At 42.6% G+C, this 27,366-nt stretch overlaps 1 protein-coding gene across 8 annotated transcripts in view; it reads right to left on the reverse strand.

Moving 5' to 3' along the window:
• Positions 1 to 27,366, reverse strand: part of NEO1 (neogenin 1) — a 231,157-nt gene that overhangs the window by 43,778 nt on the left and 160,013 nt on the right. For 5 of the 8 annotated variants that reach the window (XM_037047083.1, XM_037047088.1, XM_037047086.1 and 2 more), the window contains exons 8-13: positions 17,046 to 17,265; positions 10,249 to 10,403; positions 6,049 to 6,197; positions 5,393 to 5,531; positions 2,318 to 2,367; positions 546 to 693 (exon numbers count right to left, since the gene is read on the reverse strand). In XM_037047083.1, the coding sequence (XP_036902978.1) occupies positions 546 to 693; positions 2,318 to 2,367; positions 5,393 to 5,531; positions 6,049 to 6,197; positions 10,249 to 10,403; positions 17,046 to 17,265 (861 nt within the window). The remainder of the gene's footprint in view (positions 1 to 545; positions 694 to 2,317; positions 2,368 to 5,392; positions 5,532 to 6,048; positions 6,198 to 10,248; positions 10,404 to 17,045; positions 17,266 to 27,366) is intronic. The other 3 variants (XM_037047089.1, XM_037047091.1, XM_037047087.1) reach the window with 1 other exon arrangement.

The following is a 27,366-nucleotide window of genomic DNA, read 5'->3' on the forward strand; positions in this document are numbered from 1 at the left end:
GGTGGCAGGGTGATTTTCTCTGTGTCTTAGAGGAAACAGGCTTTGAGGCAGAAACTGCCATTTTTTCAAACTGAATAGACTTTGAATAAAAACTTCTTTCCTTTCCACTGAACTCTGCCTCCAGAGTTTTTGCCTGTTGGTGACCAGTGGTAGGACTCCACTGGTTGTTTGGAAACAGTGTCAGCGTTACGAAAATCATTTTGTATGCGCTGCTACTAATTAGACTGAGCAGATTCTTGGCTTATATAGCTTTACCTTTCTTTTCAGAATACAAAAAAGCAAAATATATTATTTAAAAAAATACACAGGATACAAAAAACACAAGTAAGAAAATAAAACTCAAACATAATCTCACCATTCAGAGATGGCAGAACTTTCCATTAATTTTTATCAAGTCAGAGGTAGAACGAATCATTCATTACGCGTTCGTTTGAACCACTCTTACTTGGTGCGGGCCAGCAGCTCGGTGCAGGAACCAGACTAGTGTAACCAGCGTGTGAGACAGACCCCACCCCCCGCTTCTGTCTATCTGCAAAGTAGCTGACCTTCAATCAGCTGAGACAGCTGTGTCCCAGTCACCAAGGTCTCAGTGACATCACTCTTACGGGAGGACTTTCGGTAGCGGATTTTGTAGCCAGTAACCTTCCCATTTTGTGTGGCCGGAGGAGGTGGCTGCCAGTGGATCATAATACTCTGGAAAAGACACGTTTATAGGCAAAAGGTGAAATATGTCAAAAGCTTGGTTCTACACTTTTATGTATTATGATCCTAAGTTTAGAGAGGAGGAACACAAAGGCAGTAGGGTGTTCAGAGTTTTATTATTTAATAATCACTCACAAGTACTTTTTAATTAAATGCCCCCCCCCCCAATAATCAAATTGGGAGATGGTATCTGCAAGCAGTACACTTTGGGCCTTGATCTTCTAGGTGTTTAGCCAGAAAGACAACCCTGGGCAAAAGTCTCAGAAGTTTTCAGAAGAAAATATAAGGTCAGAGGTACATGGATTAGAAAGTAAATTGTTGATGGGGGTAAAGATCTCTTCCTATCTCAATTGTGGGATGGCTGAAATTAAATAATTCCTGTCTAACTCTTCCAAAGGGGGATCATGAATTAATAGTTGGTTGTTTTTTTTTAAGGAAAAGGAGTCCAACAGTACTTTCTGAAAGGACCAAACATCTCAGATGTCTACGCAGCCCAGAAGGGGCTCTGGGCCTTTTAAGAGGTAGACACGCCTTAAGTGCACAGTGAACACGACTAGGAGGGATGGTTTTAGCATCAGCAACCATCAGACACTCACTGGGCTCATCTCACAGGACTAAGGGACTATGGTGTCGTAAACAACTTCCTTCTACCTAATCACCAAGGTTCTGAATTGTTAAGCTCTAGAATGTAATGATTTACGTAACAGTAGCAAATATATGAGGTCTGTCCAGAAGGTATGAAGCCAGGCACTATGAAAAATAGAGACATTTGCTGAGAAAATACAAGGTACAAGAAACACTGTACATAAGACAACAATGCTTCAGTCCCCTTCAATGTAGGCACTTGAGACCTCACACAGTTCTCCCAATTGCCATCAGCTGCCCCGTTGTATCTTCATGTATCTCACTGACAGTCTGAAATCTCTTCCCTTTCAAAGGTGGTTTTAGTTTTGGGAAAAGCCGTAAGCCACAGGGTACCAAACCTGGCTGTAGGGGGGCTGAGTCACCTGGGCAATTTGACGGTTTGCCCAGGACGTGAAGCATGAAAGGCCGTAGTGTTGTGATGAAGCTGCCAATCACCAGCTGCCCACAGCTGTGACCCTCTGAATCATCTGAATAGTTTCCATGTAGGAATATTCAAGCTTAATGCAAAATTTGATGCAGATTCATTGCTCTACTCTCTCAGGCATTTTGAATGTGACCACCACACAGTACACATGTTCACTCAATGACATCTACCACCCCCACTGACGAGTGCAGTGAAGTCACCATTGTTCAGACTGCACATTCCAGTCCACTCTCCCTGGCTGCCAGGTTATATCAATGTCATGCAAACCATTCTCTTTATATCACAACGGCTGGACTTTTTTTGGACAGACCTCATATTTAGATTCAGAGAGAGGCTGGCATAATTTGGCATCAGAGAAAGGCGGTCAAGTTTAAACAGGATAAACTGAAGTTGGCTTCTCAGCTCAGCTTTATTGGCAAGTAGAATAGCTAGGTCACTTTACGTTCTGAGAATGACTGTTTTGGTATAGACTCGCCCTCTCCGTAAGCCCTTCTGAGTCTTACCAATATAGCACTAAAAATGAGCAACAGTAATATAAAGTCTTACCTTTGAATTTCTTACTTCTAAGGACAGATTCTGAGGAGCAGCACTGGGAACTGGATAGGCCAAAAAAAAAAAAGAAGAACAAATAATTATTTCCAGTCACCCATTATTTGACTCTTCCTGGGTGGACTTCACCCAAATGCATTTTACCACTGATCGCACCCCCTGAAGGTCGAACGCAGCTGTCGGCGCCACGGCGATGACTGACAGCAGTGTGTGGGCAAGGTGTGGGCACGTCTGGCTCATTTAAAAATCGAGACACCTTCAGACATGTGCACCCACACCCATGTCAGGTTGTGCCTTTGGGAGCCAGATCCTTATTTCAAGGATGTGGCTGATCATGAACTTTCCTAGAACCCAGACACATTCTGAACCCTCCCCAAGCCCTCTGATGATCCTTGGAGACGGCATAGCTTTATTTTAGGGAGGAGCCACCAATTTTCTGGAAACAAGTCTAATGAATGCGGCAAGTGAGTAAAGTTGGTACACGATGAACCCCGAATGGGATGCACATACATCAGGGAGCGTGGCTTCCTAGGGGAGATCCAAAGGTGGTTTTGAGGGCAGTTCCCACGTAGGGCAAAGAGATGCTTCAGTGAAGGGACCGTCTGGATCCTCGAGACAAGCGCATAGCGCCCGTGTAGATGTGGGAAGTGTGGGGCTGTTGCTGGAACAGCTGCCTAACTTTAGCTCCTCACATGCGGGAACCTGTGACGGGGGCATCGCCAAGGTAACGGTCCACACACCCTCCAGCACTCCTCTCGGGAGCGACTAAAGCAAGCAAAGAGAATCTAAGTGACCCTGATTAGTTTCCTCTCTGGTCTTCTCCCCTAATCCATCCATGGAATCTTCTCTTGCCCTTTTTCAGGCATTAGGTGACCAGGCCTGTATCTAAGTGCCCACTGTGCTACAGGCCTCTGGGGGACAGGGACTACTTCTTGCTCACTGTTGTATCTTGTTCCAAGTGCAGCAGGCCACAACCCTCGAAGGGTCTGGAGTGGGACTTAGCCGCCCACGCCCTGAATGGCTCCGGTCACCTCCCTGTTGAGGACCTTGACTAAGCTGCAGAGGTGCACACATGGCTGCTGTGGCTGTCGCTGTCATCTTCTTCTTCATCATCATCATCCTCACCATCACTAACATTTGTTGCATGCTCTTACACGGCAGGGACTTAATCCTCACAACAGTCCCATGCAGGGGTTTCCATTATTACTCCCACATGAAAGATGACATTCAAATCTCTTGCCCACACTATTTGTGTCAGCTAATGCAGGAACCAAAACCTGCCCCGCCTCCCGAGGGCTGCCCTTCACTGCCCTGCTCAGACATGCCGGGCCCCGGGACAGGCACAAGGGTGGATGCGCCGACCCACTTGGTGCCCAGTTAAAACTAACTCACGTGCGCATTTCAAAGCCCCTCAACTTTTAAAAGTCTTGAGCCACTGGCTGATGTGGCTGGCTAACCAAACTATAGTTTATATTTATTTTACCCAATTTATGTTGAAACTGTCAAACACACAGAACACAGTTACAGGGATAATACAATGGACACCATATACTGTCTTCCTGAATTCACCAAATGTTACTGTTCTGTCATGCCTGCTCTGTTTCTCCACTATATCCACACACCCATCTGTGTATCTGCAGACTGTCTGAGGCGTCCTAGAGGCAGCCCCCCACGCACACCACTCACTCCTCAACACTGCGGCACACGGCTCCTACGGTCAGGCGGTCTCCAGCGAAACTGTAATGCAACAATCACTTCCAGAAAATGTAACCTGAATGCAAAATATCACCTGTCTAATATACCTAGTAGCACATCTAACACTATACATACTTAACATTAAGTAAATGAATCAACAGTGTCCTTTGTTTATTTTCAGTCCCAGATCCAGGAACCAGTAAAAGATTATACCTAGTTTATATTATTTCATGTGTCTTTACTCTTCTTCAATCTAGATTCCAGAATGAGTTCTAATCTTTTTTCTTTCATGAAACTATTTTTTTAAGATTTTATTTATTTATCTTTAGAGGGGAAAGGAAGGAGAGAAGGAGAGAAATATCAATGTATGTTTGCCTCTCATGAGTCCCCTGCAGGGAACTGGCCCGCAACCCAGGCATGTGCCCTGACTGGGAATCGAACCACGATCGTGTGGTTTGCAGGCCCACGCACAATCCACTGAGCTATACCAGCCAGGGCAGAAAAAGATATTTTTTTAACACATTGGATTAGGTGAATTTCAGTAAACAATACATACACGTACTAAGAATAATGAACTGTTATTTTCTGTTCTACTCTAAAAATACCGTATTTTTCAGACTATAAGATGTACCCCCCAAATTTGGGAGGAAAATGGGGGTTTGTCTTATAGTCAGAATGTAGCTTTACGTTTACATTGGTGAAATACATTATTTGTTATTAAATATTTTACCACATTGTTTGCTTCAAAATTTTTTTTCCCTATTTTCCTCCTCTAAAACCTAGGTGTGTCTTACGGTCCAAAAAACACAGTATGTATTTTTAAGCGCTGGTCTCGATCTGCTTGGTCTCTTCGGCAATCTGTAGTCTGAAAAACTCTGCTCAAGGCAACAGGCATGTGCACACACACAGCTCAGAAATTCAGTCACAGGTGAGGAATGAAACTGTCCTAAAACACCAAGGAATGAAAAAGACCTGTTTGGCGTGCAAATATGATGGCTAAGTCGAGCAAAGCTAGCCTCCCCACAGCCCCCAAACAGCCTGTGTAATGGGTAAGCAGTAACGGTTACTCACACAAACGCCCCCACTGAAAACACCACCGAGAAGCTATTTGGCACCTGTCCCTGCCGTGTTCTATGCTGTCCCACTAAATCTTTACAGCAACCCGGGGCACTTGGTGTCATTCGCATTTTTACATTAAAGAAACTTGCTAAGTGACTCAGACACATTGAATGACTCGACCAAAGTCACACTACAAAAAGGTTTCTGGGATTTGAACAGAATCTTCTTGACATCAGAGCCCACGACCTCACTGCTAAGCCACCAGGGCCCCCAAGCGCAGTATTCCGTTCCAAAGGAACAGTTCCAACTGTCACTCACCATCTGACAATGTCTGAGCAGCGACGTCCTGCGTGGAGACCCCCGGGCCGTGCTTATTGTAGGCCACCACTCGGAAACTATACTCTGTGTGTTTCTTCAGCCCATTAACGGTATGGGAGTGACTTGCGACATCAACATCCTTGAATAAAATAAAAAACAATTGGTGTACGTACACAACTCACAAAAAAGCTACAGGAAAGAATTAACTACGCAAACTCTGTATTTGACAGAACACAGATTTTTATCCTTCATACAGAATGTTATTTAACATTCAAAGCAGATTAATCATAAACACTGGCAATTTGCTAAGCACTTAGTTACACTTTCTGGTAAAAGCTACAGAATAAACCTTGGCACAAAGAAATAGAATCTGTCCACTTTTCACTTCCTATACCTTCCCCCCGCCTCAGGTTTCTAGACTAACTAGCACTGAGTTTTGGAAATGCAGTTCAACTCTGCTATTCTAATCTATGGGCTGAAAACTGGCTTCATAAAATCATGCACAGTGTCAGATGGGTCCTAGACTTCTGGAACGATCACTTCATAAGGTATATACATGTCTAATCACTATGTTGTATGCCTGAAACTGACATAATAATGCATGTCAACTATAATAAAAAATAAATTAAAAAAAAGAAAATGACTTTATCTTATACCTGTTCTTTGTCCGTCCCTTTTTCCATGTAGTACAATTTGTAATTCTGAATTTCCCCATTGCCAGACAACGGTGTTTCCCAGGTGACGGTGATGGAAGTAGGGGAAGTTGCATACGCTCGGATGTTGGGTGCTGGGCCTGGGAGCTGAACTAGAAAGAAAATGTCAAGACGGCAAGACATGAACAAAATTTACTGTACTCCTCAATAACCATCCTCAGCAACAGTGTCATTGTGGCCACCTTATAAAAACACCAAAAAAACTAAAAAAAATAACTGATATGACTGAAGTGGGTTTAGGATAATATTAAACAAATTTCTCTTGTTATGACTTAAAACCCAATTTTATCTGTGAAGAATCTCAAGTTTATTAAAAGAAAAAAATGAACACCACAGAATCCCTCCTGTGGTTTATAAACTCCTGGTCGGGCAGTGGGACAGCTGCAGGTATGAAGCCATCGTCACCAAGAGGGAGCCTGTGAGGCGAGTCAGGTTGGGGGATGGACAGAGTCCTTGTTCACAAAGAACTCTGTCTAGAGGGAAGTCACACACACACACACACACACACACACACACACACACACAGAGTTACAAATAATGTCGTAAGTACTACCAGTCAGGTAGCAGATGGAACCAGAACAGGAAGGAGCGGCCCTAGACGAGTGTGCCAGCTGGCTGGAGTGCCATCCCGTGCACCAAGAGGTTGCGGGTTTGATCCCGGGTCAGGATGCACACAGAAGGCAACCGACTGGTGTTTCTCTCACTTTGATTTCTCTCTCCCCACCCATCCCCCTCTCTCTGAAATCAATAAACACATCCTTGGGTGAGGATAAAAAGATAAAAAGAGAGCAGACGATCCTGCTTTGGGAGGTGTGAGTAGGAAAGAGAAAGATTAGTGACAATTTCCGCAGTGAGGAAGATGAATATTTTTTTTTTATTCTAAGGGGCAAATTATTCCAGCAAATGAGGAATAACACGTGAGAAGAGGGTTACGTGGTTCAGGCTGTTTAACAGAGAGAAGGTGCAGGACAGAGAACACCAAAAAGGATGACAAGAGCTGGACAGTGAAGGACCTTTACTGTCCTGCCACGGCTTCTGCATTATCTCAGATAGTTACGGAAAAATTATGAGCAGAAACACGACACAGTCAGGCATGTGTTTAGAAAGAATACGTGAGCACACGTGTGAAAGAAAACAGTAAGGGAACAAGACGCAATGAAAGAATCATTTTTACAACAGCTACCTTTTACTGAATGTTTACAGTCAGTCCAGCATCGAGTGCTTTACATGTATTTAAGTTACATCTGTTTAATCTTCGCACTAACGCACATGAGGTGGACACTATCATCCCCACTCACAGATGAGGTTGAGCGGTTAAGAAGCATTCCCAAGAGAAGGGAAGTTAGTGAGTGGGAGAGCCAGGAACTGAGCACTTTCTGATTCTAAGACACGAACCCAAGGAGACCAGTTAGATCACTACGACCCCTCCAGAGGACGTGTGTGGCTGGAAGACTCGACGGCTGGCTGAACAAAGGCTGCTCAGCTCTGACTCCCACAGCGTCTCACAGGCCCACACACCTTTTCGCTACGTTCTTTTTGTCCGACTGATAGGTTCCAGCCTCTGTTTCTATACAAGTCCTGAGCGGCCGCCTAGACCAAGACTTTGCTGGACTCTTTATTTGAAAACGACTTCTCTAGTGCTAGTGGTTCTGTAACAGGCACCCATTAGGTTTAAGGAAGGCAAAAAAACCTAACAAAATATAAAACAAACTGGCTTTCTTAAATAATAGCACCACAGCTTAAAATTAGCTTTGCTACCAAGGCAGAGATACCTGATTACGCTTATTCTCAACAGTGGTTTACTTTTTAGTTTCCCATCATGTTACTCACTCAATGGAAAGAGCGTATTTCGTGCATCCTGACAGGTGGGGTTCGTCACACTTCTGCTGACACAGAAAACTTTCCTCTAACAATAAAGGGGAAAGAACACAAAACAGTCCCCAAATTCCCATGAAATCACTTTTAATACCTTCATGACTAACCTAAACAGAGGCCAATGTGACCCTAACAAAGGTGCTAATCAATTCTTTCATTTTAGCTGTACAGTGGCATAATAAATGGAAAACAACTGAAGTTGACTTGTGAAGCTAAACACGTAACATATTTTCCAAGGCTGACGGCAACGCCGCCTCCGCACGCCCCGGGGCCTGCAGTGCGGTGCACACTGCTCCCCGCTAACGCCTTCCCTCCCCAAAGCACATGCCCTCCACCTGTACTCTTACGGACAATTGTTCTTTCCATCAAACTCCTGAACAAATGACTGTGCTGCCTGCTGTCCTCATGGTCACAGCACCTCACACTCCTGTCGGTTTACCTGTCTCTGGCATCGGACCGTAAGCCTCTTGTGGACAGAAGTCAAGTCCTACTCATCTCCACATCTCGACCCATCTTTACATCAGTGACTGGCACACATGACAGGCACTCAAAAAAATCTACTGCCCCTCACACTTTTTTCTTTCATCTTCAAATTGACAATGACCCTTCTAGTCCAGTGATTTTCAACAGTTTGACTCATAAGTTCTGAAATGATTTAAAAAAAAAAGCCACAGGCTCTTTCCCAAGGAGAATGTGACTATGTACAGACACTCAAATATTTTAATGTATTTTCAGAAAGTTCATAGCTGTAGGGCGGAACTCTTGCACTGAATCCAACTCAGTGGGCTTTTCCTTTATTTCCATCGTGACTCACCTTCATAGTTTGATCCTATTTTGGGAATTTGGGTCATGCTGTTTCCCTTCCCAAGAACGCTTCATCTAAGTCAAATGTTTCCAGGCCAATTCTCATCTCTTCCTAGGAGCCTGCCTTCAGATACCTAGCTTTTACAGTAATTGTTTCTTGTTTTGTATCCCAGTATCCCTCATAAATGACAGCTGTACATGAGCGTTAGCGGAGGAGAACTGAGCTGGACACCTGATAGACGGTTTCCGCTCTTACCGGGACACAGTAACTGTGGGACACACATCCTTTCCCCACGATGAAAACGCATTCGTTCCTTAAATCTGCCCAGTGACTCTCTGACGGCTTTCTTGTTCTTAACGGGGTTTGACTCCTGATCTTCACGCTGCATCACTGGCATGATCAATAATCTCCCATCTCGACTGCTGACTCTTTAACACGAGAAGTCCTATCTTGTGCATTCCCTGCATCTCCAACACCCTGTGCAGTACTTGGTATGGGGGATACTCAACAAACACTTGGTGACTGAATTATCTGCTCCAGTGTTAGGGAGTGAAGTTCTGCAGCTTCTGGTCTTTACTTATTCCGCCCATTAGTCCACGAAGTCTTTGAATTACTTCTACAGTTTCACGGGTAAACTCACGAAATCTGTTTAGTTCCCTGGTCAGTAGCTTCCACAAATGTCTCGCAGCTATGTCAGCCATAGCCGAAGTGGAATCTTTGTTACTGGAAGCTTAACAGTAAAAGAAAACTGGAGAAGACTATGATGACAAACATAGCTTGTGTTCATAGAAGGTAAAAATATAGAAGAAAGCCTCATGGGAAAAGCATTAAATAATAATTCGATTGCTTCTTACAATTTCAGGCCTACATAGTTTGCAACCAAAATTTAAGACATACAAGACATTTATAAAATAAACCAACCTGATACTCATTTCAGTCACATAAAATCTTAAGAAACCTAATTGGAAGTAACAGTATTAACACAAAAGACTGCAGGCCCAAAGCAAAGCCATGAAGAGATGCTGATGTACGTAAAGCCCAGGATGAGCTTGGGGATGTACTATACACCTATTTCCTGCGTAGGGCGTCAGACACCGGGAAATACAAAGATGACAACGACTGTCTCTGCCATAAAATAAATGAGATATATTCATAATCACAATCTAAGGAAGAAAGTGATAATGTATCTTAGAATTGTAGAGATACAATATTAGCCAAGATCAGAAGAAAGACTCCAGAAGGCAGCTGAACTAGGTCTTAAAGCATCAGTAAAATTTGAGAATGGAATTATATTGTTTTATACTATTTGCTACTGTTGGATATGAATTAATTTTACCTCTCCTAACTAATCCGTAAAATCCTTAAAGGCAAGACAGTGTTACACTGTGCACTGCTGCGGTGGGCAAGGCTCCGGGCAAGGCAGCCGGCTATGGGAAGTGCTGGGAGGCCCGTGGAAGACTTACCCTCAGGCTGGGTTTCCACGTGGAGAGGAGCTGAACTCTCCCCCAAGCCATGCTTATTCTGAGCCATCACTCTGAAGACGTACACGGTCTCCGGCATTAGATTCTGAATGGTTACCTGCATTTCTCCTGGGCGACTGGTATTCTCAACACGTTCCCTTTAGACAAAGAGGGATTCAGAAAGAAACAGCACTGATTAGGAGTGTTTCTAAAATATACGGTTTCATTTTCATTGCAACACCTGTATACCACACCACACCAAAATCTTACCAATTTATATCAGACTAACTCTCACAAAAGGGAACTTCTGAGGATAAAACAGCGCACAGGAGAACAGAGAAACCTGCAAAGAGCAATGCTGTGCACATCTGATAACTTACTGATGTTCTTGTTTAAACATTACTGATACCACTGGTTACATGACCACAGCTTCTTTGGAGAGAAGACACAGACTGAGTCTTCCCATTGCCATTTCAAATGAGGCAGCTGGTCATCAACTATGTAGGCTTTAGAAACTACTGACTTTGAAAGGGTGATTCTCAGGGAGACAGACAGAATGTGATTATAGGTACTACTCAATTCTCGCAGAAAACATCGAGGGGTGCTGTGCATATTTTGGGTAACAGACTCTCAATAAAAGGACAACCAGAGATTATGACTTTTAAAATTGGGAAGAAAACAGTAAACATTCAATGAAAGCTAAAAGTAATCTAATCTATAAAATAAGTTAATCATAACACTGATTTTTATTATTTATTTTTTAAAAAGAATACTCTTTTTGAATTATTTTTTCAAAATGCTTTGAAATGTTTGACAAATCTTATCACAAACAGTACAAATGAATCTAGCAGTCTAGCATTGTGAGATGGAAATACAAAGACAATCTTCCAGGTTCTTTAAAGAAAGCAGCGTCCAGGCTGGAGCCAGGGGGCCTCTGCGCCCACACCCGGGCCCACAACTGGGCTCAGCCTACTGTGCTCACTAGAACAAACACCAGACTGCACCACACAGGAGCTCTCAACAAACAGTGCAAAGGATTTACTTGTATTAGACAAAGAACTAGCATTTAAAAATTGCCAATCATGTGAAGAAAGATCTGTACCTATCCCGAGAGAGTAATAATAATAAGGCCCCAAACTACTCTGTGGAAGAAATTATTTGAAATGATCTAATCTATTGAATTGTAATTCTAACTTTAAAATATTGATAATTTCCCCCCAAAACTACGGATTAAAATTTTAGTTCCACATAACCAGATTGTCTTACTGTATATGAAAGAACATCTGTATTTTACAGATGGGAGTGTTTCTCAGTAGTTTTCTATAGTTCTTTAACCTATCTTCTTTTAATTAAAAAAAAAAAAAGAAAAACCAGACAGACAGTACCCACACCATATTTATACAGCTGTGTTATTTCTATGATCAGGTACATTGGAAGAGTACTATGGTAACAAAAGTTACTGCTCAGAGAGACATTTGAGATATTTATAGATACTATTTTCTCTTCAGCTAAACCTCTAATTCACAAGATTTGGAAGGAGGATGGCAACTAAATTCTTACATCTGAGGTTTCTGACACAATGATTGTGGTATGAAAGGAAGTATGGTATTTTATCTCTCACTAAACCAGCTATTTCCAACCTTGTTCATCTCATGGCACACATAAAGTAATTACTAAAATTCTGCAGCACACCAAAAAAATTAGATTTTTTGCCAATCTGACAAAAATAGGCGTCATTTTTGTTCATTCACACTGAACAACTATTGTGTTGGCTGTTGTCATTTTCTTATCGGACAATCTAAGGGAAAAGAGGCCAGTGCCCCCGACTAAATAGATGGGCACTGCATATGGTCAATATTCTGCGGCACAGTGGTTGAAAATTCCTGCCCTAAACTAAAAGCTTTGCCTGAGAGTACAGGCGAGGTCCCTTTTGTTTACTCTGCTTGAAAGTCTCAACAAGCTCCCTCTGGAAAGATGAGAGTGCTGTTTCGCTGTAAACTGAAGTGAACGGCTGTCTCGTGTGCGTTTACATTCTACAGAAGCCCTCGGCAGAATGCTCACACGCAACGGAAGCATCACGACTGTGTGCTGACTGAGGAATGGGAATCTGCCTTCCAATACGTAATGATAGAGCAATGACACCACGTGCACCTTCGGTTTGTTCTATGTGGAAGGGAAAAAAATGGGAGAAATGAAAGGAACTAAAAACTTTAGAATAAGTTTCAACAGTAGCTTTAAAATTAAAAGAGTCAGCAACGGTTATAGGTCTTTAAGATTAAATACCCAGCACCTAAAAAGGCTTCTAATATTAGACTGGTCTGAGGTCACAGAACCAAGTGTCAGTCTAGCAAAAAACTTCAGGGCAAGAGAGATCCAGGGTGAGTTATAAAGGACAACGCTCATAAATGTGTGAGGTTACAGTGGGCCTCAGGTTAGAATGTGTCTGCTAAAAGTCAAACAGAAGGTACACCTGATATGAAGACAGTGTGGGGCGCTAAGTTAGGAGCTCCAGTTCCAGTGCTCGCAATAGTACGAGCTTTCCAAGGGACGATGGGCAAGTCCCTAATGCTTTCTGGGCCTCAGTTTGCTCATGTGGTAAGTGAAGAAAATGAGATCAGAACAGCAAACTTTCTTTAAGGGCCACATATGTCTTAAATATTTATAGGCCAAGAGGTAAATGGAAAATATTATGTAGTTACTTACATATCCTATTACAATGTAACTGTTCAAACATGAAAAACTGCTCTTAGCTCCTGGGTCATAAGAATAACAAGTGTGATGTGGCCCACGGTCCATAACGTGCCAACTCCCGGACGAGACTAACAGATGTCCATCTCTAAAATGCTCTTCATTTCTGGAATAAGTTCCTGTGTTCTCCCTTTGGTAGCTAATATCACAAAGGAGTTGCTGTCTACATTAAAGGCACTGAAAATAAAAGGCGGGTATTTCATAGTTGAAAAGGTGGAGCAAGGAAGGACCTTTTGAAACTCAGGAGCCCAACAGAATTTTGGTAGCTCTTTGACCAAGGCACATAGCGCCACCTGGTGGTTGAATTACCAAAGGCAGGAAGTCGGCTTATAAATCTGAAGAAAATTTACTCTCATTTTGGTGAGAAAATTTAAGCTTGTAACAGTTAAATAAATGTTCTTTATAAAACAAGTAACCAGGATCTAGTCTTTTTACTTCTTTCTACTCCTTCGCCACTTCTACTCAGAAATCATAAACTTAAAGTAACGAAGTTAGAGAACATTATAGTCTAGTCTCCAAGAACCTTCCTTTGAAATATTTCACATATTTATCCTGTCCACTGCAAGTCGCTGCTTTTATCTTCACTGAGGCCATACCTACCACACGCCAAGATGAATAAAACCACTACTCGACTCATTTCCCTAACTCCATTTCTTCTCCTCTTTAAAAGATTTAAAGGTGAGGTACTCGCAAAGAAACTCTCGCAAAACCTGTTTAATAAATCACAGTGCACACAGTGCACAGTTTTAAATGGCCCCTTCTTAACTGACTGTGCCCAAAGTCTTACTGGTATGCCAACATTTTGCTTCAAACTTCCACTTTATTATGATATCTAATTCCTACCAAAAACGCTGGGCCAGTCAGACTAATTTTTTTGGTTTCCCACCCTTCAAACGCCACACACACAAATTAGATTGGACTCTCCTTGCATCTTCTCTTCCTTTATACTATATTCTCTTCCAATTTAACTTCCACATTTTTCTAAATCCCACTTTCATTTATTAATAATCCCGCTCATTTCAAATCTAGGATACATCTAAGATTTTATAATGTGACAGATTTTCATTAAAAACAAAAGTATATGTAGTTAAAAGTTTGAGCTGTTCTTGCTTCTTAAAACCTTGTCCTACCCTGCGACCTAACTGTGGCCTGTACTGGCCTGCATCTCGCCAGATCCGAGCCAGGCTCTCAGCCTTAGCACCACTGAGACTGGGGGCAAGGGAATTCTTCACTGTAAGGGGCTGTCCTATACACTGTAGGATGTTTATTAGCACCTCTGGCTTCCACTCACTAGATGCCAGTAAGCACCTCCTCCCATCTGTTATGATAACCAAAAATGTCCCTGGACACTGCTAAATGTCTGTCTCCTGGGAGGCAGGGGACAATCACAGCTGTAGGCATTTATACACACATCAAAATATATAGATATAAGTCACTTAACAGTGCCGGCATCATACTTCATACATAATATACTAATCATGTGCCTATTCCTCTACCAGCAGACTTTCTTTTTCATTACAACAATGCTACAATAAACATCTTGTATGAGAGCCCCATGTATATCTGTATACCTACAGGACACCTGAAAGTGTAACTGTTAAATTGAAGGGTATATGCACCAAGAAGATACAGGTGAAACATGCAAACTCATTATTTTGAATTTCTAAGATTGGTAGTAATAGTGGAAACTGTTTTTAACTTTCATGAACTTTCCACTAACTTCTATGAATCATCTCCTCACACCATTTGCTTCTTAGGATATCTGTCTTTTACTCAGGATTGTTGGAATTCTTTCCACAGACTGAACATCAATACAATCTTTTATAAATAGTACGCATTTTCCCAACTTAGGACTTGGCAGTTTGACTTCATTTACATTTTATCACATGAAATTTTACTATGTTATATAACAATAAAAATAGCTTCTCTTTTTCTAAAACATACATTTAAAAAATATCTCTTGATCCGTCTGTAATTTGCTGTACATAACACAAGACAAAGATAGAACTTTTTAAAAAAGTCTCACCTGAGGACATGTGTTTGATACGCTCCCTGACTGGGGACGGGACACGCAACCAAGCCACCTGGCCCAGGCGAGAGACAGAACTTTTATTCTTCCCACCTAATGTAATTAATTATTTCAACCTCATTTCCTGAATAACTGTTACTTCTTCATTGACCGAAATTAATTTACTCTCTTAACGAACATTTAGTGCTACTACAGGCCAGGCGCCGTTCTGGGTGCTGGCAGTTCTCTCCTGAACAAGGCAGACACAATTAAGTCAGGAAAGGTGAGAAAATGCCAGAATGTCACACGGTGCAGAAGAACGCAGAGAAATAAAACAGGGTGGTGTGACAGCAGTGGCCCTCAAATACACGTTCCGCGGTCAACTCTGGTCCGCAGCCCTCGTCACTGCAGATGCTCCCGCCGTGCCATCGGGCTTGCGACGCTTCCCGAGAATTTAGTAATGGGCTTGGGAACGAGGTGGCTCCCGGGCAGCACAGTGGGAGTGCGACTGAGAGGCTAAGCTGAGCGGCTGCATAAAGCCTGAGGGGGTGTCATCTGAGGGTGACAGGAGCCAGACACGGTTATTTGTGAGGGAAGTGCACAAAGGAGGCACAGGGCCTGGCAGTGAAAGTGAGCTGGCAATTCTGAGGAATGCTGAATGCTTTCTTTCTCCTGTGAAATTCAACAAAATTTGTAACGAGATTTGAAAGCCGACTGGAGACTTTTTTCACAGGTGCTGTTTGATAGTAACGTCTTGACTTTTTGTGCCAAGAACTATGTTTCCACATCTCTGTGATTCCCAAAACGATCCAGTGGGGTGTTCAGACAAACCTCGCCCTGGGCACGCCTCCGTCTACCTGGCTCGGCCACGACTCGGCTTCTGAGCGCAAGGAGCCCCCACTTGATCAAGGCCCTGCAGCCGATGAACTCCTCAGTCTGGTGTTCAAGACGGTGTCTACCCAGTGCCAGCACTCCGGCAGAAATACAAGCTTTATTTCACGAGTTATGGCCCAAGCGAAACAGACATGTTAACTTTTTTCTTCTTTCGTTTTCTTTTTCTGGGGTGGAGCAGGAGCACAACGAGGGAGCCCACTCAGCAACGCCAGGAACACACAGTTAGCACACGGCCTGGCTCCTCCCAAGGAGTTTATAATCAGGTCGGGCAAGCACAGAAATGAACACAACACACAAAAGTGACAGCTCATGGCAATTTAAGATCACGTGTTAAGTGACCCGTGAGTGTCACAAATGAGTGGCACAAACACACATCTACGAGAAATGCTACCGGGACCGGCAAGGGCAGAGAAAGCTTTACGGGGGATCCCGGGGCTCCACCAGGGCCGAGAGGGTGAACAGGATTGGCTTTAGCTGAGAAGAGGGAAAGGGGAACGGGAGTGAAGAGACGAGACTGGGAGAAAGGCCACACGGAGACAAGAACTAGAGCTCGGCCATTAGAAAGTGAGTTCCGCTGGGTGGTGGGAACGAAAGGGTGTCAGACACACACAGCTGGACTGTGGAGGACAGGAGCCTGGGGTTCTGGGTAACCTGTAAGCAATGGAAAGGCAACGTGAGGTCCTGCAAGGGGCGGAGATGGACAGGAACTTAATGAAAACGCTGTTTCAAGGAAAGTGAATCTGTGATTTCTCCTGTGTCATCAAGGAGACGCCCTGAAATTCAGCAGCCCACATACACACGAGGGTGAAGTCATCTCAGACTGGATTAGTGAGCTAAGTCTACTTAATTTTTAGAATCCAAAAGTTCTAAATAAGCTTTATTTTATTAGACTGTGCTGACTGAACCTTATGAACAAAGGGCAGCCCTGGTTACGGTTTAATACTTCAACTTAAATAGCTCTATCTATCCTCTCTCCAAGTCAGCCCAGAAAGGCAGGAAAGAATACAAAGACTTCAGTCTGTTTGGGAATTTATTTCTAATGACCTACGATTAGGAAAGACGCACCTCGGGGATCACAGAGCCAGGGCGCACGCGACCGCGCTGGGTGGACCAAGATGGAGCCAACGGGCTCAGACAAACGGGCACTTACCTAGCAACCCCCTCCTTGGTGTAGAAGACAGAGTAGGTGAGATTGTCTCCGTGAGGATCTGATGCAGGCGTCCGCCACGTCAATTTGATGAAGCGGGTGGAGACCAGGGAGGCCACGACGTCCCGAGGAGCTGAAGGCAGGGGTCCCGCTGTGGCTGGTGCTAGATGGTCAGCAGTGGCACTGGTCAGTGAGGTGGGAGGTAATGTTGGGATGGCAACATCTTGTCATGCGCAAACATTGGGGAATATGAAGGGAAAACCACGACGGTTTTAAAAAAGAGAACAGAAAGAACAAAAACAAAAAAGAAATAAACAAAACCACGATGGGAAATAAAATAAAATGAACGAACATAAAAAAGGCCATTAAACTGAAGGCTAACATGCAGGCCAGAGGGAACTACTGAAAACTAATGGGCACTACGCAAGGCACATCACTGCTGAGCAGGCAGACTTTCTGGTCCCTGTGATGGCCGCGGGCAAGGACAGGGAGGGTGAAAGCTGAGAGTACAACATCTCACGGGACACGGCAGTGCCCACGGAACGTTCTTTAACCCTGAAGGCAGCATGCAGCACCTGTCGTACTTTGCGCGAGTCTCACATGTGACAAAACCTCAGTGTTTTCTACTTCACCAAACCAGGGAGCAGTGTGTGTAGTGTGCCTGCGCCCAGTCACACTCCTCTGGGGCCCCAGGCACCGTGGCCTCACTGAGAACTCTGTGCGTCCTCAGCTCTGCAGGGATTCCAGAGCCGCATTTTCAATGTTAGTTTAACACGTTAACTCCTGCCCTCTGTGCTGTAGCCAGGGACTTTTGTACCCTCTGTATTCAGGGAAGTCTGACAACCTTCATCACTTTGCTATGTTACAGTTCATTTGCTATCTTATTTGCTATCGATTAACTACAATAGTACAAAATTCTGAATCAAACGTTCCAAAGCTGCAGAAATCAAATGCGCAGGCAGCTTATCTGTACGTTACAGTTCTCGCCAGGGTGTCACCAGGCACGGGCCAGGGGGAGCAGTGCAGAGCCAAAGCTCTGTGTACCTGTAGTCCTGGCTAACGTTTCGACCTCCTAAGGCAGTTCCATGGACAATTCTGATTTTGTAAGTTTATTCCTAACACTAACCTAAAATCTCCTTCACCTTGGGTCCAGAGAGCACAAATTTAATCTTAGAATTTGTAACTAAAGGAGTTTATTAGAATTGTGTCATAACCTTAATGGGGAAATCAGCAGAACAGAAAGAGAGGAGAACATAAAAATTCTCTAGCTAGTTTTCAATGAAATGGTACAGCAGCAATCCCTTGGAAATATCTCTGAACTGCAAGAAACTCCAAAGTGAGGCAGTCTAAATAAATATGCCAGAAAGAATAAATTCTCTAAGGGAAAAGGCAGAGAAAGAGCAGCCTAAAGTCTCTAGATACGTGAAGAGGGGAAAGAGCATTCTAATAGCCACCATTTACTACACAGCACCGTAGTTCTTCATATAAACTCATTCGATTCTTACAAACCCCCCAGAAATAGGTACAGTGCTCTCATGTATCTCTACCTTATATACAGAGACTGACATTTAAAAGGGCTCACTCACTCATCCTAGGTCACTTATACTAAGTGGTAAAGTGTTAAAACCAAACTTGGTTTTCAGTTTAAGAGGCCTCTGGATTTAGCCAATGGGAGTGCTAGCCCTGCCTGTACCACTTCATTTATGTCACCTGGGGCAAATCAGTTATTCTCACTCACTTGTTCCTTTTCCTCCTGAGGAAGTGCTTTTAAGAGTGTGGCGTGCTATCAAAATGTAAGGCTGTGAAGTCACAGTTCAGATACAAGTCCATACTTCACTGACACAGTGTCTGGTCTGAATGGCCACCAAGGTCTCATTCTCATCCCTTATACTTCAACAGATGTGCTGCCTCAAAGGACACAACCGGCCTCACTTGCGGTGTTCAGAGCTCTTTCCCACGTGCTGTGTCAGTTCACCCCCCACGCCATCCCACGGGGCTTCGTGGGCTGACAGGACTAGGCGTTGGAGTGAGGGGCGAAAAGCAGTGCAGGACTGCTGTGGGGGCGAGTGAGAGGTGAGTGGTGTCACTAACAGGGAAGGAGACAGCAAACCGAGGGAGAGGTGGTGAATTTGGTTTGAACGTGTAGTGTTTAAAGTAAAGATGCAACATGCACAAGAGAAACGTATAGGAAGCAACGGGAAATGTGGATCTCTGGTATCTGCAGTCACTGAAACCCACAGAGAAACGGTTCAGAGTGGCTCGGAGAGCCTCGCTCCACTGTCCCCTTTCTGTGCCTGCCCAGGAACATGGTAAACTGCCTCTGAGTCTGACCCAGCTCACAAAAGTAAATTGTTCCCAACTACTCGCTGGCTGGAGGAGAGAGGGAGCTTGTAAAACAAGGGAGCGCTAGCCCTCGATCTTGAGTACAAAGATGTTATGGTGAAAACTTGACTCAGCCCCTTCCTAATAATGTAACACTGGGCCAGTCACTTAGCCTCCCTCTACCCGCGTCCCCAGGCTGACTTGAACGAGATGAGTATCAGTTAAGAAAAGTGCACGTGGAAGCCAATGTTACCACCATGATGAGCCTAAGTGGGTGACAAACACAAGAACATTAAATACAAAAAGGCAACTAGGAAAGGGCCATAAGCAGGGAGGACTAGGTGAGGGAACTACGTAATGGGCAATAACTGGAAGGGGCCCCCGGAGAAATGTTCATTAGACCACGGAACGTCTGTTGCTCACAGCTGTAACTCTTTAAAGCCAGCCCACATTTCCCACTGACATTTTTCCTGTTCATGATGCACCACTTACACTAACGTATGGGCCACTTGAGGATGAAATCAGAATCTGTTTTATCTGGAAATCACTCACCATTCCTCTGTATATTTATCACATTACTAAGTGGAAGGAAATTCAGGGAGGATGTTAGTGCAGTGGTGATCAGTGTTTTTAGAGTCTCATTACACAAGGCAATACCTGAATCTTTTTAGCTGATACAAGGTATATACAGATAATATTTACATAGTGATGTTCTATCAGTGTTTGCTTTGCAAATGCATTTTATCAGTTGTACACGAAGTAAGAGTGTAAATAACGCTGAATCACTGTAACTGAGTCCTACACGGCCACGGCAAAAGTGCAGAGCTCGGGCTCCGCACCCAGACCAGGTCACCTGCTGCTGTGCTGGCTCACGTCTGGCTGCGCAGGCGAGGGAAACAGCCTGATGGGATCCCAGAGAGCCAAACAGGCAGTACAGTTACACCAGGATCGATGGCAGGATGATGTAGACTGGTTTGAAGAAGTCAACAAACCCTTTTCCCATTTTGGCAACTATAAAGCTATGCAAAAATGTCAAAAACTTGGGACTATCCAAAGGCACACAACCAACAAAGGCACTTACATAAAAACTATTCTACTTAGGGAAAAATAGCAAGTCTGTGGCATTTTTGCCTGGAGCTGCTCCCAGCCCCCTAGCTCTGTTGGGGTGGTCTTCAACCAGGGCAAGGCACACCCTGGAAACCAGTGACTTTGCTGCTGCCACGAGAGGGGACTCATTTGATGTGGAGCATTGTCAGTTCAAGTGGTAATCTCGGTGGCAAATGCACAGAATATTGAAATGTGTTCACAAAACCAAAGAAAATGGCCAGGAACTATGCAGGGTCTCAGATTGTACCATGAGTTAACAAGACAGTAATTACTGTCCCATGGGTGCTGGCAAAGGCACAAGTCTTGCATCAAAGACTAAGAACTTTGTTACTCAGAGTAATGGCAGCAGCCAGTACCTCTTGTTTGCTTCCATTAGTTCTCCAAGACCCCCAAGTCCCATGGAGAACATGCAAGGGCCCAGGATGGGTGCCTGCACATGACCCAGGTTGTTACAGAAGAACCTGGACTTGAGGGATTTGCCACTTTTATAGCAAGGAAAAGCAAGCCCCCAGACAAAGAACCAGCCTGCTGTGGATATCTCATTTAATTCTGTTCGGTCAAAAACACACTGTGTATGGTTTTGGTCTTTTTAAATTTACTGAGATCTGTTCTGTGTCCCACCATATGGTCTATCCTGGAGATGGTTCCACACAGAGTGGGAAAAAAGCAGGTTTACAGGTGTGAGTCTGTTCCTGTATTCTTTACTAACTATTGTATTATTTTCCACATGAACAACTGCAAACCTACTTTTGCACCACCCTGTGCATAAAAAGCATGTCTGTAATTGGTAGGTGGAGATTCTACAACATTAGTTATGTTGAGTTGGCTGACAGAGTCGTCCAAGTCATCGATACTCTAACCTTCCCTAATTGTTTTATCAGTTCTTGAAAGTGGGATATTAGTATCTCCAGCTATTATCACCGAATCATGTATTTCTTCTTTGAATATAACAATTATAAATGCTCATGTATCTAACAACAGAGCCCCAAAATACTTGAATTCAAAGAAATCTGGGATTCCAAATATTTAGAAATCAAACAATTCACTCCTAAATAACCCAAATTCAGAGAAGAAATCACAAGAAAAAAACTTTAAAAATATTTTTAACTGGCCTTGGCTGGCATAGCTCAGTGGATTGAGCGTGGGCCTACGAACCAAAATATCGCAGTTCGATTCCCAGTCAGGGCACATGCCTGGGTTGCAGGCCAGTTCCCAGCAGGGGACGCACGAGAGGCAACTGTACATTGATGTTTCTCTCCCTCTCTCCTTCCCTTCCCTCTAAAGATAAATAAATAAAATCTTTAAAAAATATTTTAACTGAATGAAAATGAAAATACAACATATTAAAAATTATGAGATATACCCTAAATCTGTTTGGAGGGAAATTTAAATGCCTTTATCATAATAAAAGTCTCACATGAAGGGCCCAAGCTCACACCTTACTAAAGAGTGTGTATCTTAAATGTTCACACACACACACATACACACACACACACACACAGAGGTAACAGTGAAGAACTGCTAATTAATTTTGCTGTAGGAACCCTTTCACGACGCACACAAACATCATCATGCCACACATTTTAAATATCGGGCTGCCCAAAAAGTTCGTTCGGTTTTTCTATACACTGGCTCTAGAAGCGCTTAACTGTCTAACTTCATTCGAAACAATTCTCTAAGCAGTACTGATTCAGCTGTCGTATCGGTGTGCATTTGAAAAAAAGCTTATCTAAACTGGTGAATTTTTATATGGCCATTTTAATACTGAAGATGGAAGGAAATGCCGTAATATTTTGGTGTAACATGCTTATTATTTCAAGAAAAGTGAAAACACAACTGAAACACAAAAACCTCGAAAAGATTTGTGCAGTAGGTGCAGAAGGTGCTACGACTGACTGAACGTGTCCAAAGTGGTTTCCGCAGTTTTGTGCTGCACGACAGAGGCTCCATTGTCAGGTAGACCACTGAAGTTGATCAAATCAAGACATCAACTGAGAATAATTGTTATTCTATGCAGGGAGAGCTGATATACTCAAAATATCCACATCAATAAAGAGCTATTGATGAAAATAGAAAATGTGTCTTATTTTATGGAAAAAACCATACAGACTTTTTTGCCAACATAATATATTACAATTTATTTTCCAATTATGTCTCAGTAAAGCTAAAAAAATTAAATTTCAGCCGAGTTATTAAAAATGATTATGACACTGACTAAAAAAATTGAGAAGACGCAAGTTACTAAAATCAAGAATCAAGGAAGAGACAGTACTACCAACACTATATTTAAAAGTTATAAGGGGTCCTGGCTGGTGTAGCTCAGTGGATTGAGCGCGAGCCTGCGAACCAGATGATCGCAGTGCGGTTCCAAATCAGGGCACATGCCTGGGTTGCAGGCCAGTTCCCGGCAGGAGCCGGTTCCCAGCAGGGGATGCACAAGAAGCAATCGTACATTGATGTTTCTCTTCCTCTCTCCTTCCCTTCCCCTCTAAAGATAAATAAATAAAAATATATATTAAAAAAGTTATAAGGGAATAGTATAAACAAATTAATGTCAATAAATCAATGTAGAAAAAATAGAAAATTTCAACTTCTGCCAAGATGGAGGCATAGGTGGAAACACTGTGCCTTCTCCCACAACCAAGTCTGACTACAACAAAGGTTTGGAGAACAAAGACACAAAGAACAGAAAACTGAATTATATGGAAGTCGGACACCAACGACCCCTTCAACCGGGACTGGTAAGAGGGGCGGAGCCAGCAGTGGAGCAGGGTCAGGCAGGAAAGATCCCCCAACCCAGGCACGCAGGCAGCCCGGACCCAGTTGGGGTGTGGGGCAGACTGACCGCGGTCGCACATTCGCGCACAGTGAGACGGACCGCGCAGGTCCCAGTGGGCGAGCACACTCACGTGCAGTGGGACTAAATGCGTGGGCCCCAGTGACGGTGGCAGCTGCGGCCGCAGTGGAGGGAGGTGGCAGACAGGACCCCCATTGCTCCTCTTTGATCCAGCCCCCACGTACAGTGTCACAACCCAGCAACTGAGTTGCCCTGCTCTGGTGAACACCTAGGGCTCAGATCCTGATATGTAACAGGCACGAACAGTCCAAAAGATGGCTCAAGAAGAACTCAAAGTCCCAGAGACAATAACTCTAAGTGACCAGGAAATAGCCAGCCTCTCAGATGCACAGTTCAAAACACTGGTCATCGGGATGCTCACAGAACTGGTTGATTATAGTCACAAATTAGAGGAACATATGAAGGCTAAACTAAATTGAAATGAAGGGAAATGTCCAGGAAACCAATAGTGATGGAAAGGAAACTGGGACTCAAATCAATGGAATGGACCAGAAGGAAGAACAAAACATCCAACCAGAAAAGAATGAAGAAATGAGAATTCAAAAAAAATGAGGAGAGGCTTAGGAACCTCCAGGACAACTTTAAATGTTCCAACATCTGAATTATAGGGGTACCAGAAGGGGAAGAGGGACAGCCACTAGTGGAAAACTTATTTGAACAAATAATAAAGGACAACTCCCCCAATTTGGAAAAGGAAATAGACTTCCAGGAAATCCAGGGAGCTCAGAGAGTCCCAAAGAAGTTGGACCCAAGAAGGAACACACCAAGGCACATCATAATTACATTAGCCAAGATTAAAATGAAGGAGAGAATCCTAGAAGCAGCAAGAGATAAGGGGACAGTCACCTACAAAGGAGTTCCCATCAGACTGTCAGCGGATTTCTCAAAAGAGACCTTACAGGCAAGAAGGGGCTGGAAAGAAGTATTCCAAGTCATGAAATCCAAAGACCTACAGCCAAGATTGCTTTATCCAGCAAAACTTTCATTTAGAATGGAAGGACAGATAAAGTGCTTCTCAGATAAGGTCAAGTTCAAGGAGTTCATCATCACCAAGCCCTTATTATATGAAATGCTAAAGGGACTTATATAAGAAAAAGAAGATGAAAAATATGAACAGTGAAAGGACAGCAAACTCACAGTTATTAACAACTACACCTAAAACAAAAGCAAACCAAGAGGACAGCTAGATCAGGAGTGGAACCATAGAAATGAAGAACACATGGAAGGTTAGCAACAGGGGAGTGGGAGGAGGAGAAGGGGGGAGAAGGTACAGAAAATAGCATAGACAATAGGTAGAAAATAGATAGGGGGGAGGGCGAGAATAGTGGGGGAAATACAGAATCTAAAGAACTTGAGACACGTGGTCATAAACTAAGGGGGGGGAGAATGGTGGGGGAGGGAGTGTGTGGGTGGAGGGGAATGAAGGGGGGGAATAGAACAACTGTAATGGTATAATCAATAAAATATATATATTAAAAAATAAATAAATAGAAAATTTCTCAGACAAAAATACCAATCCTACTCGAGAAGAAACACAACTCTGAACAGAACTGTAACCTACAGAGAAATTCAGTTAGTAAATAAAATCTTCCCACAAAGAAAAGTGGAAGCCCAGATGACCTCACTGGTGAATTCTTCATGTATTTAAAAAAATAAATAATACCAGTCCTTCACAGCTCTTTCTGAAATAAAAAACAACTACTGATCATCTCAATAGATGCAGAAAAAGCATTTGGCAAAAATCAAATACCTACCTGTTTATGATTAGAAACTGTTAACAAAATATGAATAGAAGTAAAAAAAACCTACAGTGAACATTATACTTACTGGTGAAAGATTAACACTTTTTTCCTAAGGTTAGAAACAAGACATGGATGTTAGCTCTTGTCTCTTATACTAAGCACTGCGCTGGAGTCCCAGCCCGTGCAAGAAGGCAAAAACAAGTGATAAACATGAGAAAGAAGAAGTAGCACTGTTCCTGTCTGTAGATGATCTGCGTAGAAAACCCTAATGAACTTGCAGGGAAAAAGTTTCCAAAACTAATGAATAAGCTTAGCAAGGTCATATGATAGAAGGTCAATACAGCATGAGACAGAAGTAGGTTTACAGTTGTTCATATGTAAAATGACACAATAATTAATAAATATTAATACGAGAATAACACAATAACACAAGTTGTGTATGCACAACTGCAAACCCACTTTGCCCCACCCTTAACACAAAAAAATCAACTCTACTTCTATACATTATGGATAACCAACCCAAAAATAAAAACAATTACATTCACAATAGCATCAAAAAAGAATAAAATACTTAGGAATAAATTTAATAAAAGAAGTGTAAGATACATAACCTGAAAACTATAATACACTGTGAGAGAAGTTAAAGGACACCTATAGCAAGGTCTAAATGAAAAGAGCTAAATAAATAAAAACTGTACTTGAACAACAGTTACAATTTTAAAAAAATAATAAATAAATGTTCACAGATTAGAAGACAATGTTACTAAAATGATAAGCTGCTCCTAAATTTTAATAGAAACACAAAAGACCTAGAACAGCTGCAACAATTCTGAAAAAGAAGGAAAAGGCTGAGGGACTTGCATTACCCAATTTCAAAACTTACTATAAAGTTCCAGTAATCAAGTCTACTACTGGCCTAAAAATAAACACACAGATCAGTGGAAGAGAATTAGAAGTCCAGAAGTAAATCCCTGTATTTATGGTCAACTGGTTTTTGGCCAAGGTGTCAAGAGATTTCAATGTGGGAAGAACAAGTCTTTTCAATAACTGATGCTCGTACAACCTATGTATCTATATGGAAAACAATGACCTTAGGTCCTCACTTAACATCATATATAAAAATTAACTGAAAATGGTGCACAGACTTAATGGACGTATAGAAGAAAGTCTCTGTGCCTCGGGTTAGAACAGTGTTCTTACACATGGCAACAAATGCACAGGACATAAAAGAAAAAAAGTGATAGACTGAATTCTATTAAAAATAAAACCTTAGGCACTTAAAGAAAAACACAACTAAGTAATTGACAAGACAAGCCACAGACTGGCAGAAAGCATTTCCAAGTCATATATCTGATAAAGAACTTGAATATATAATTCCGACTATATATTCAGAACCAGAATATACAATGAACTGTTATAAATCAGTAAGACAAGTCAGTCAGTTCAAAAATGGGCAGAAGACTTGAACAGTCATTTCACTGAAGAAAATACACAAATCGCTAATAAAGACATGAAAATACGCCCAGCACCATCAGTCACCAGGAAAATGAGAACTGAACCCCAGTGAGACGCCATGACACGCCCCCTAGAACGTCTGCAGCCAAGGGAAGGCACCAGGTGTCAACACGGTGCTTCCAACTGATGAACCTGACTCGTCTCCATTTCTTACTCACATTTTTAAAAAATGCTTTACTTTTATGAGCGTAAGATCTGCACTTCTTTTGTTAACTTTAGTCTTGGGTATTTTATTCTTTTCATGCTGTTATAAATTAAATTTGCTAAACTTTAGTCTCACTTTGTTCATTGCAATTATATAGAAGTACAAATGATTTTTATACACTGATATTGATTCTAGCCGAACTCATTTACCAGTTAGTAGTTTATTCATGGATTTTCTACATATAAGATAATGTCATCCATAAACAGAGCTTTACAGGTAGTTTCTTAAAAAGTTAAACATAACTTAGCAAATTCTACTCTAGGAATCTACATAAGAGAAATGAAAACAACTGTCCACACAAACCTTCACAGCACCGTGATTCGAAATGGTCAAAGACCAGAGACGATCCATCAACTGGTAACTGGGTAACAAAACGAAGTATATCCGTGTAAAGAACATAGCATTTCAGCAATTAAAAAGGTACAAAATACTGACATACGGAATAATGTGGATGACTTAAAAAACATTACTCTAAATGAAGGAAGCCAGCCACAAAGACTACATAGTAAAGTATTCCATTTTATGTAAAATGACTTCAAAAGACAATTTATAGACAGAAAGAAAATCACTGGTTGC

Source organism: Sturnira hondurensis, unplaced genomic scaffold (genome assembly GCF_014824575.4).
Source record: "Sturnira hondurensis isolate 20B ecotype Veracruz unplaced genomic scaffold, ASM1482457v3 Scaffold0005329, whole genome shotgun sequence".
In the NCBI taxonomy this organism is placed as follows: Eukaryota; Metazoa; Chordata; class Mammalia; order Chiroptera; family Phyllostomidae; genus Sturnira; species Sturnira hondurensis.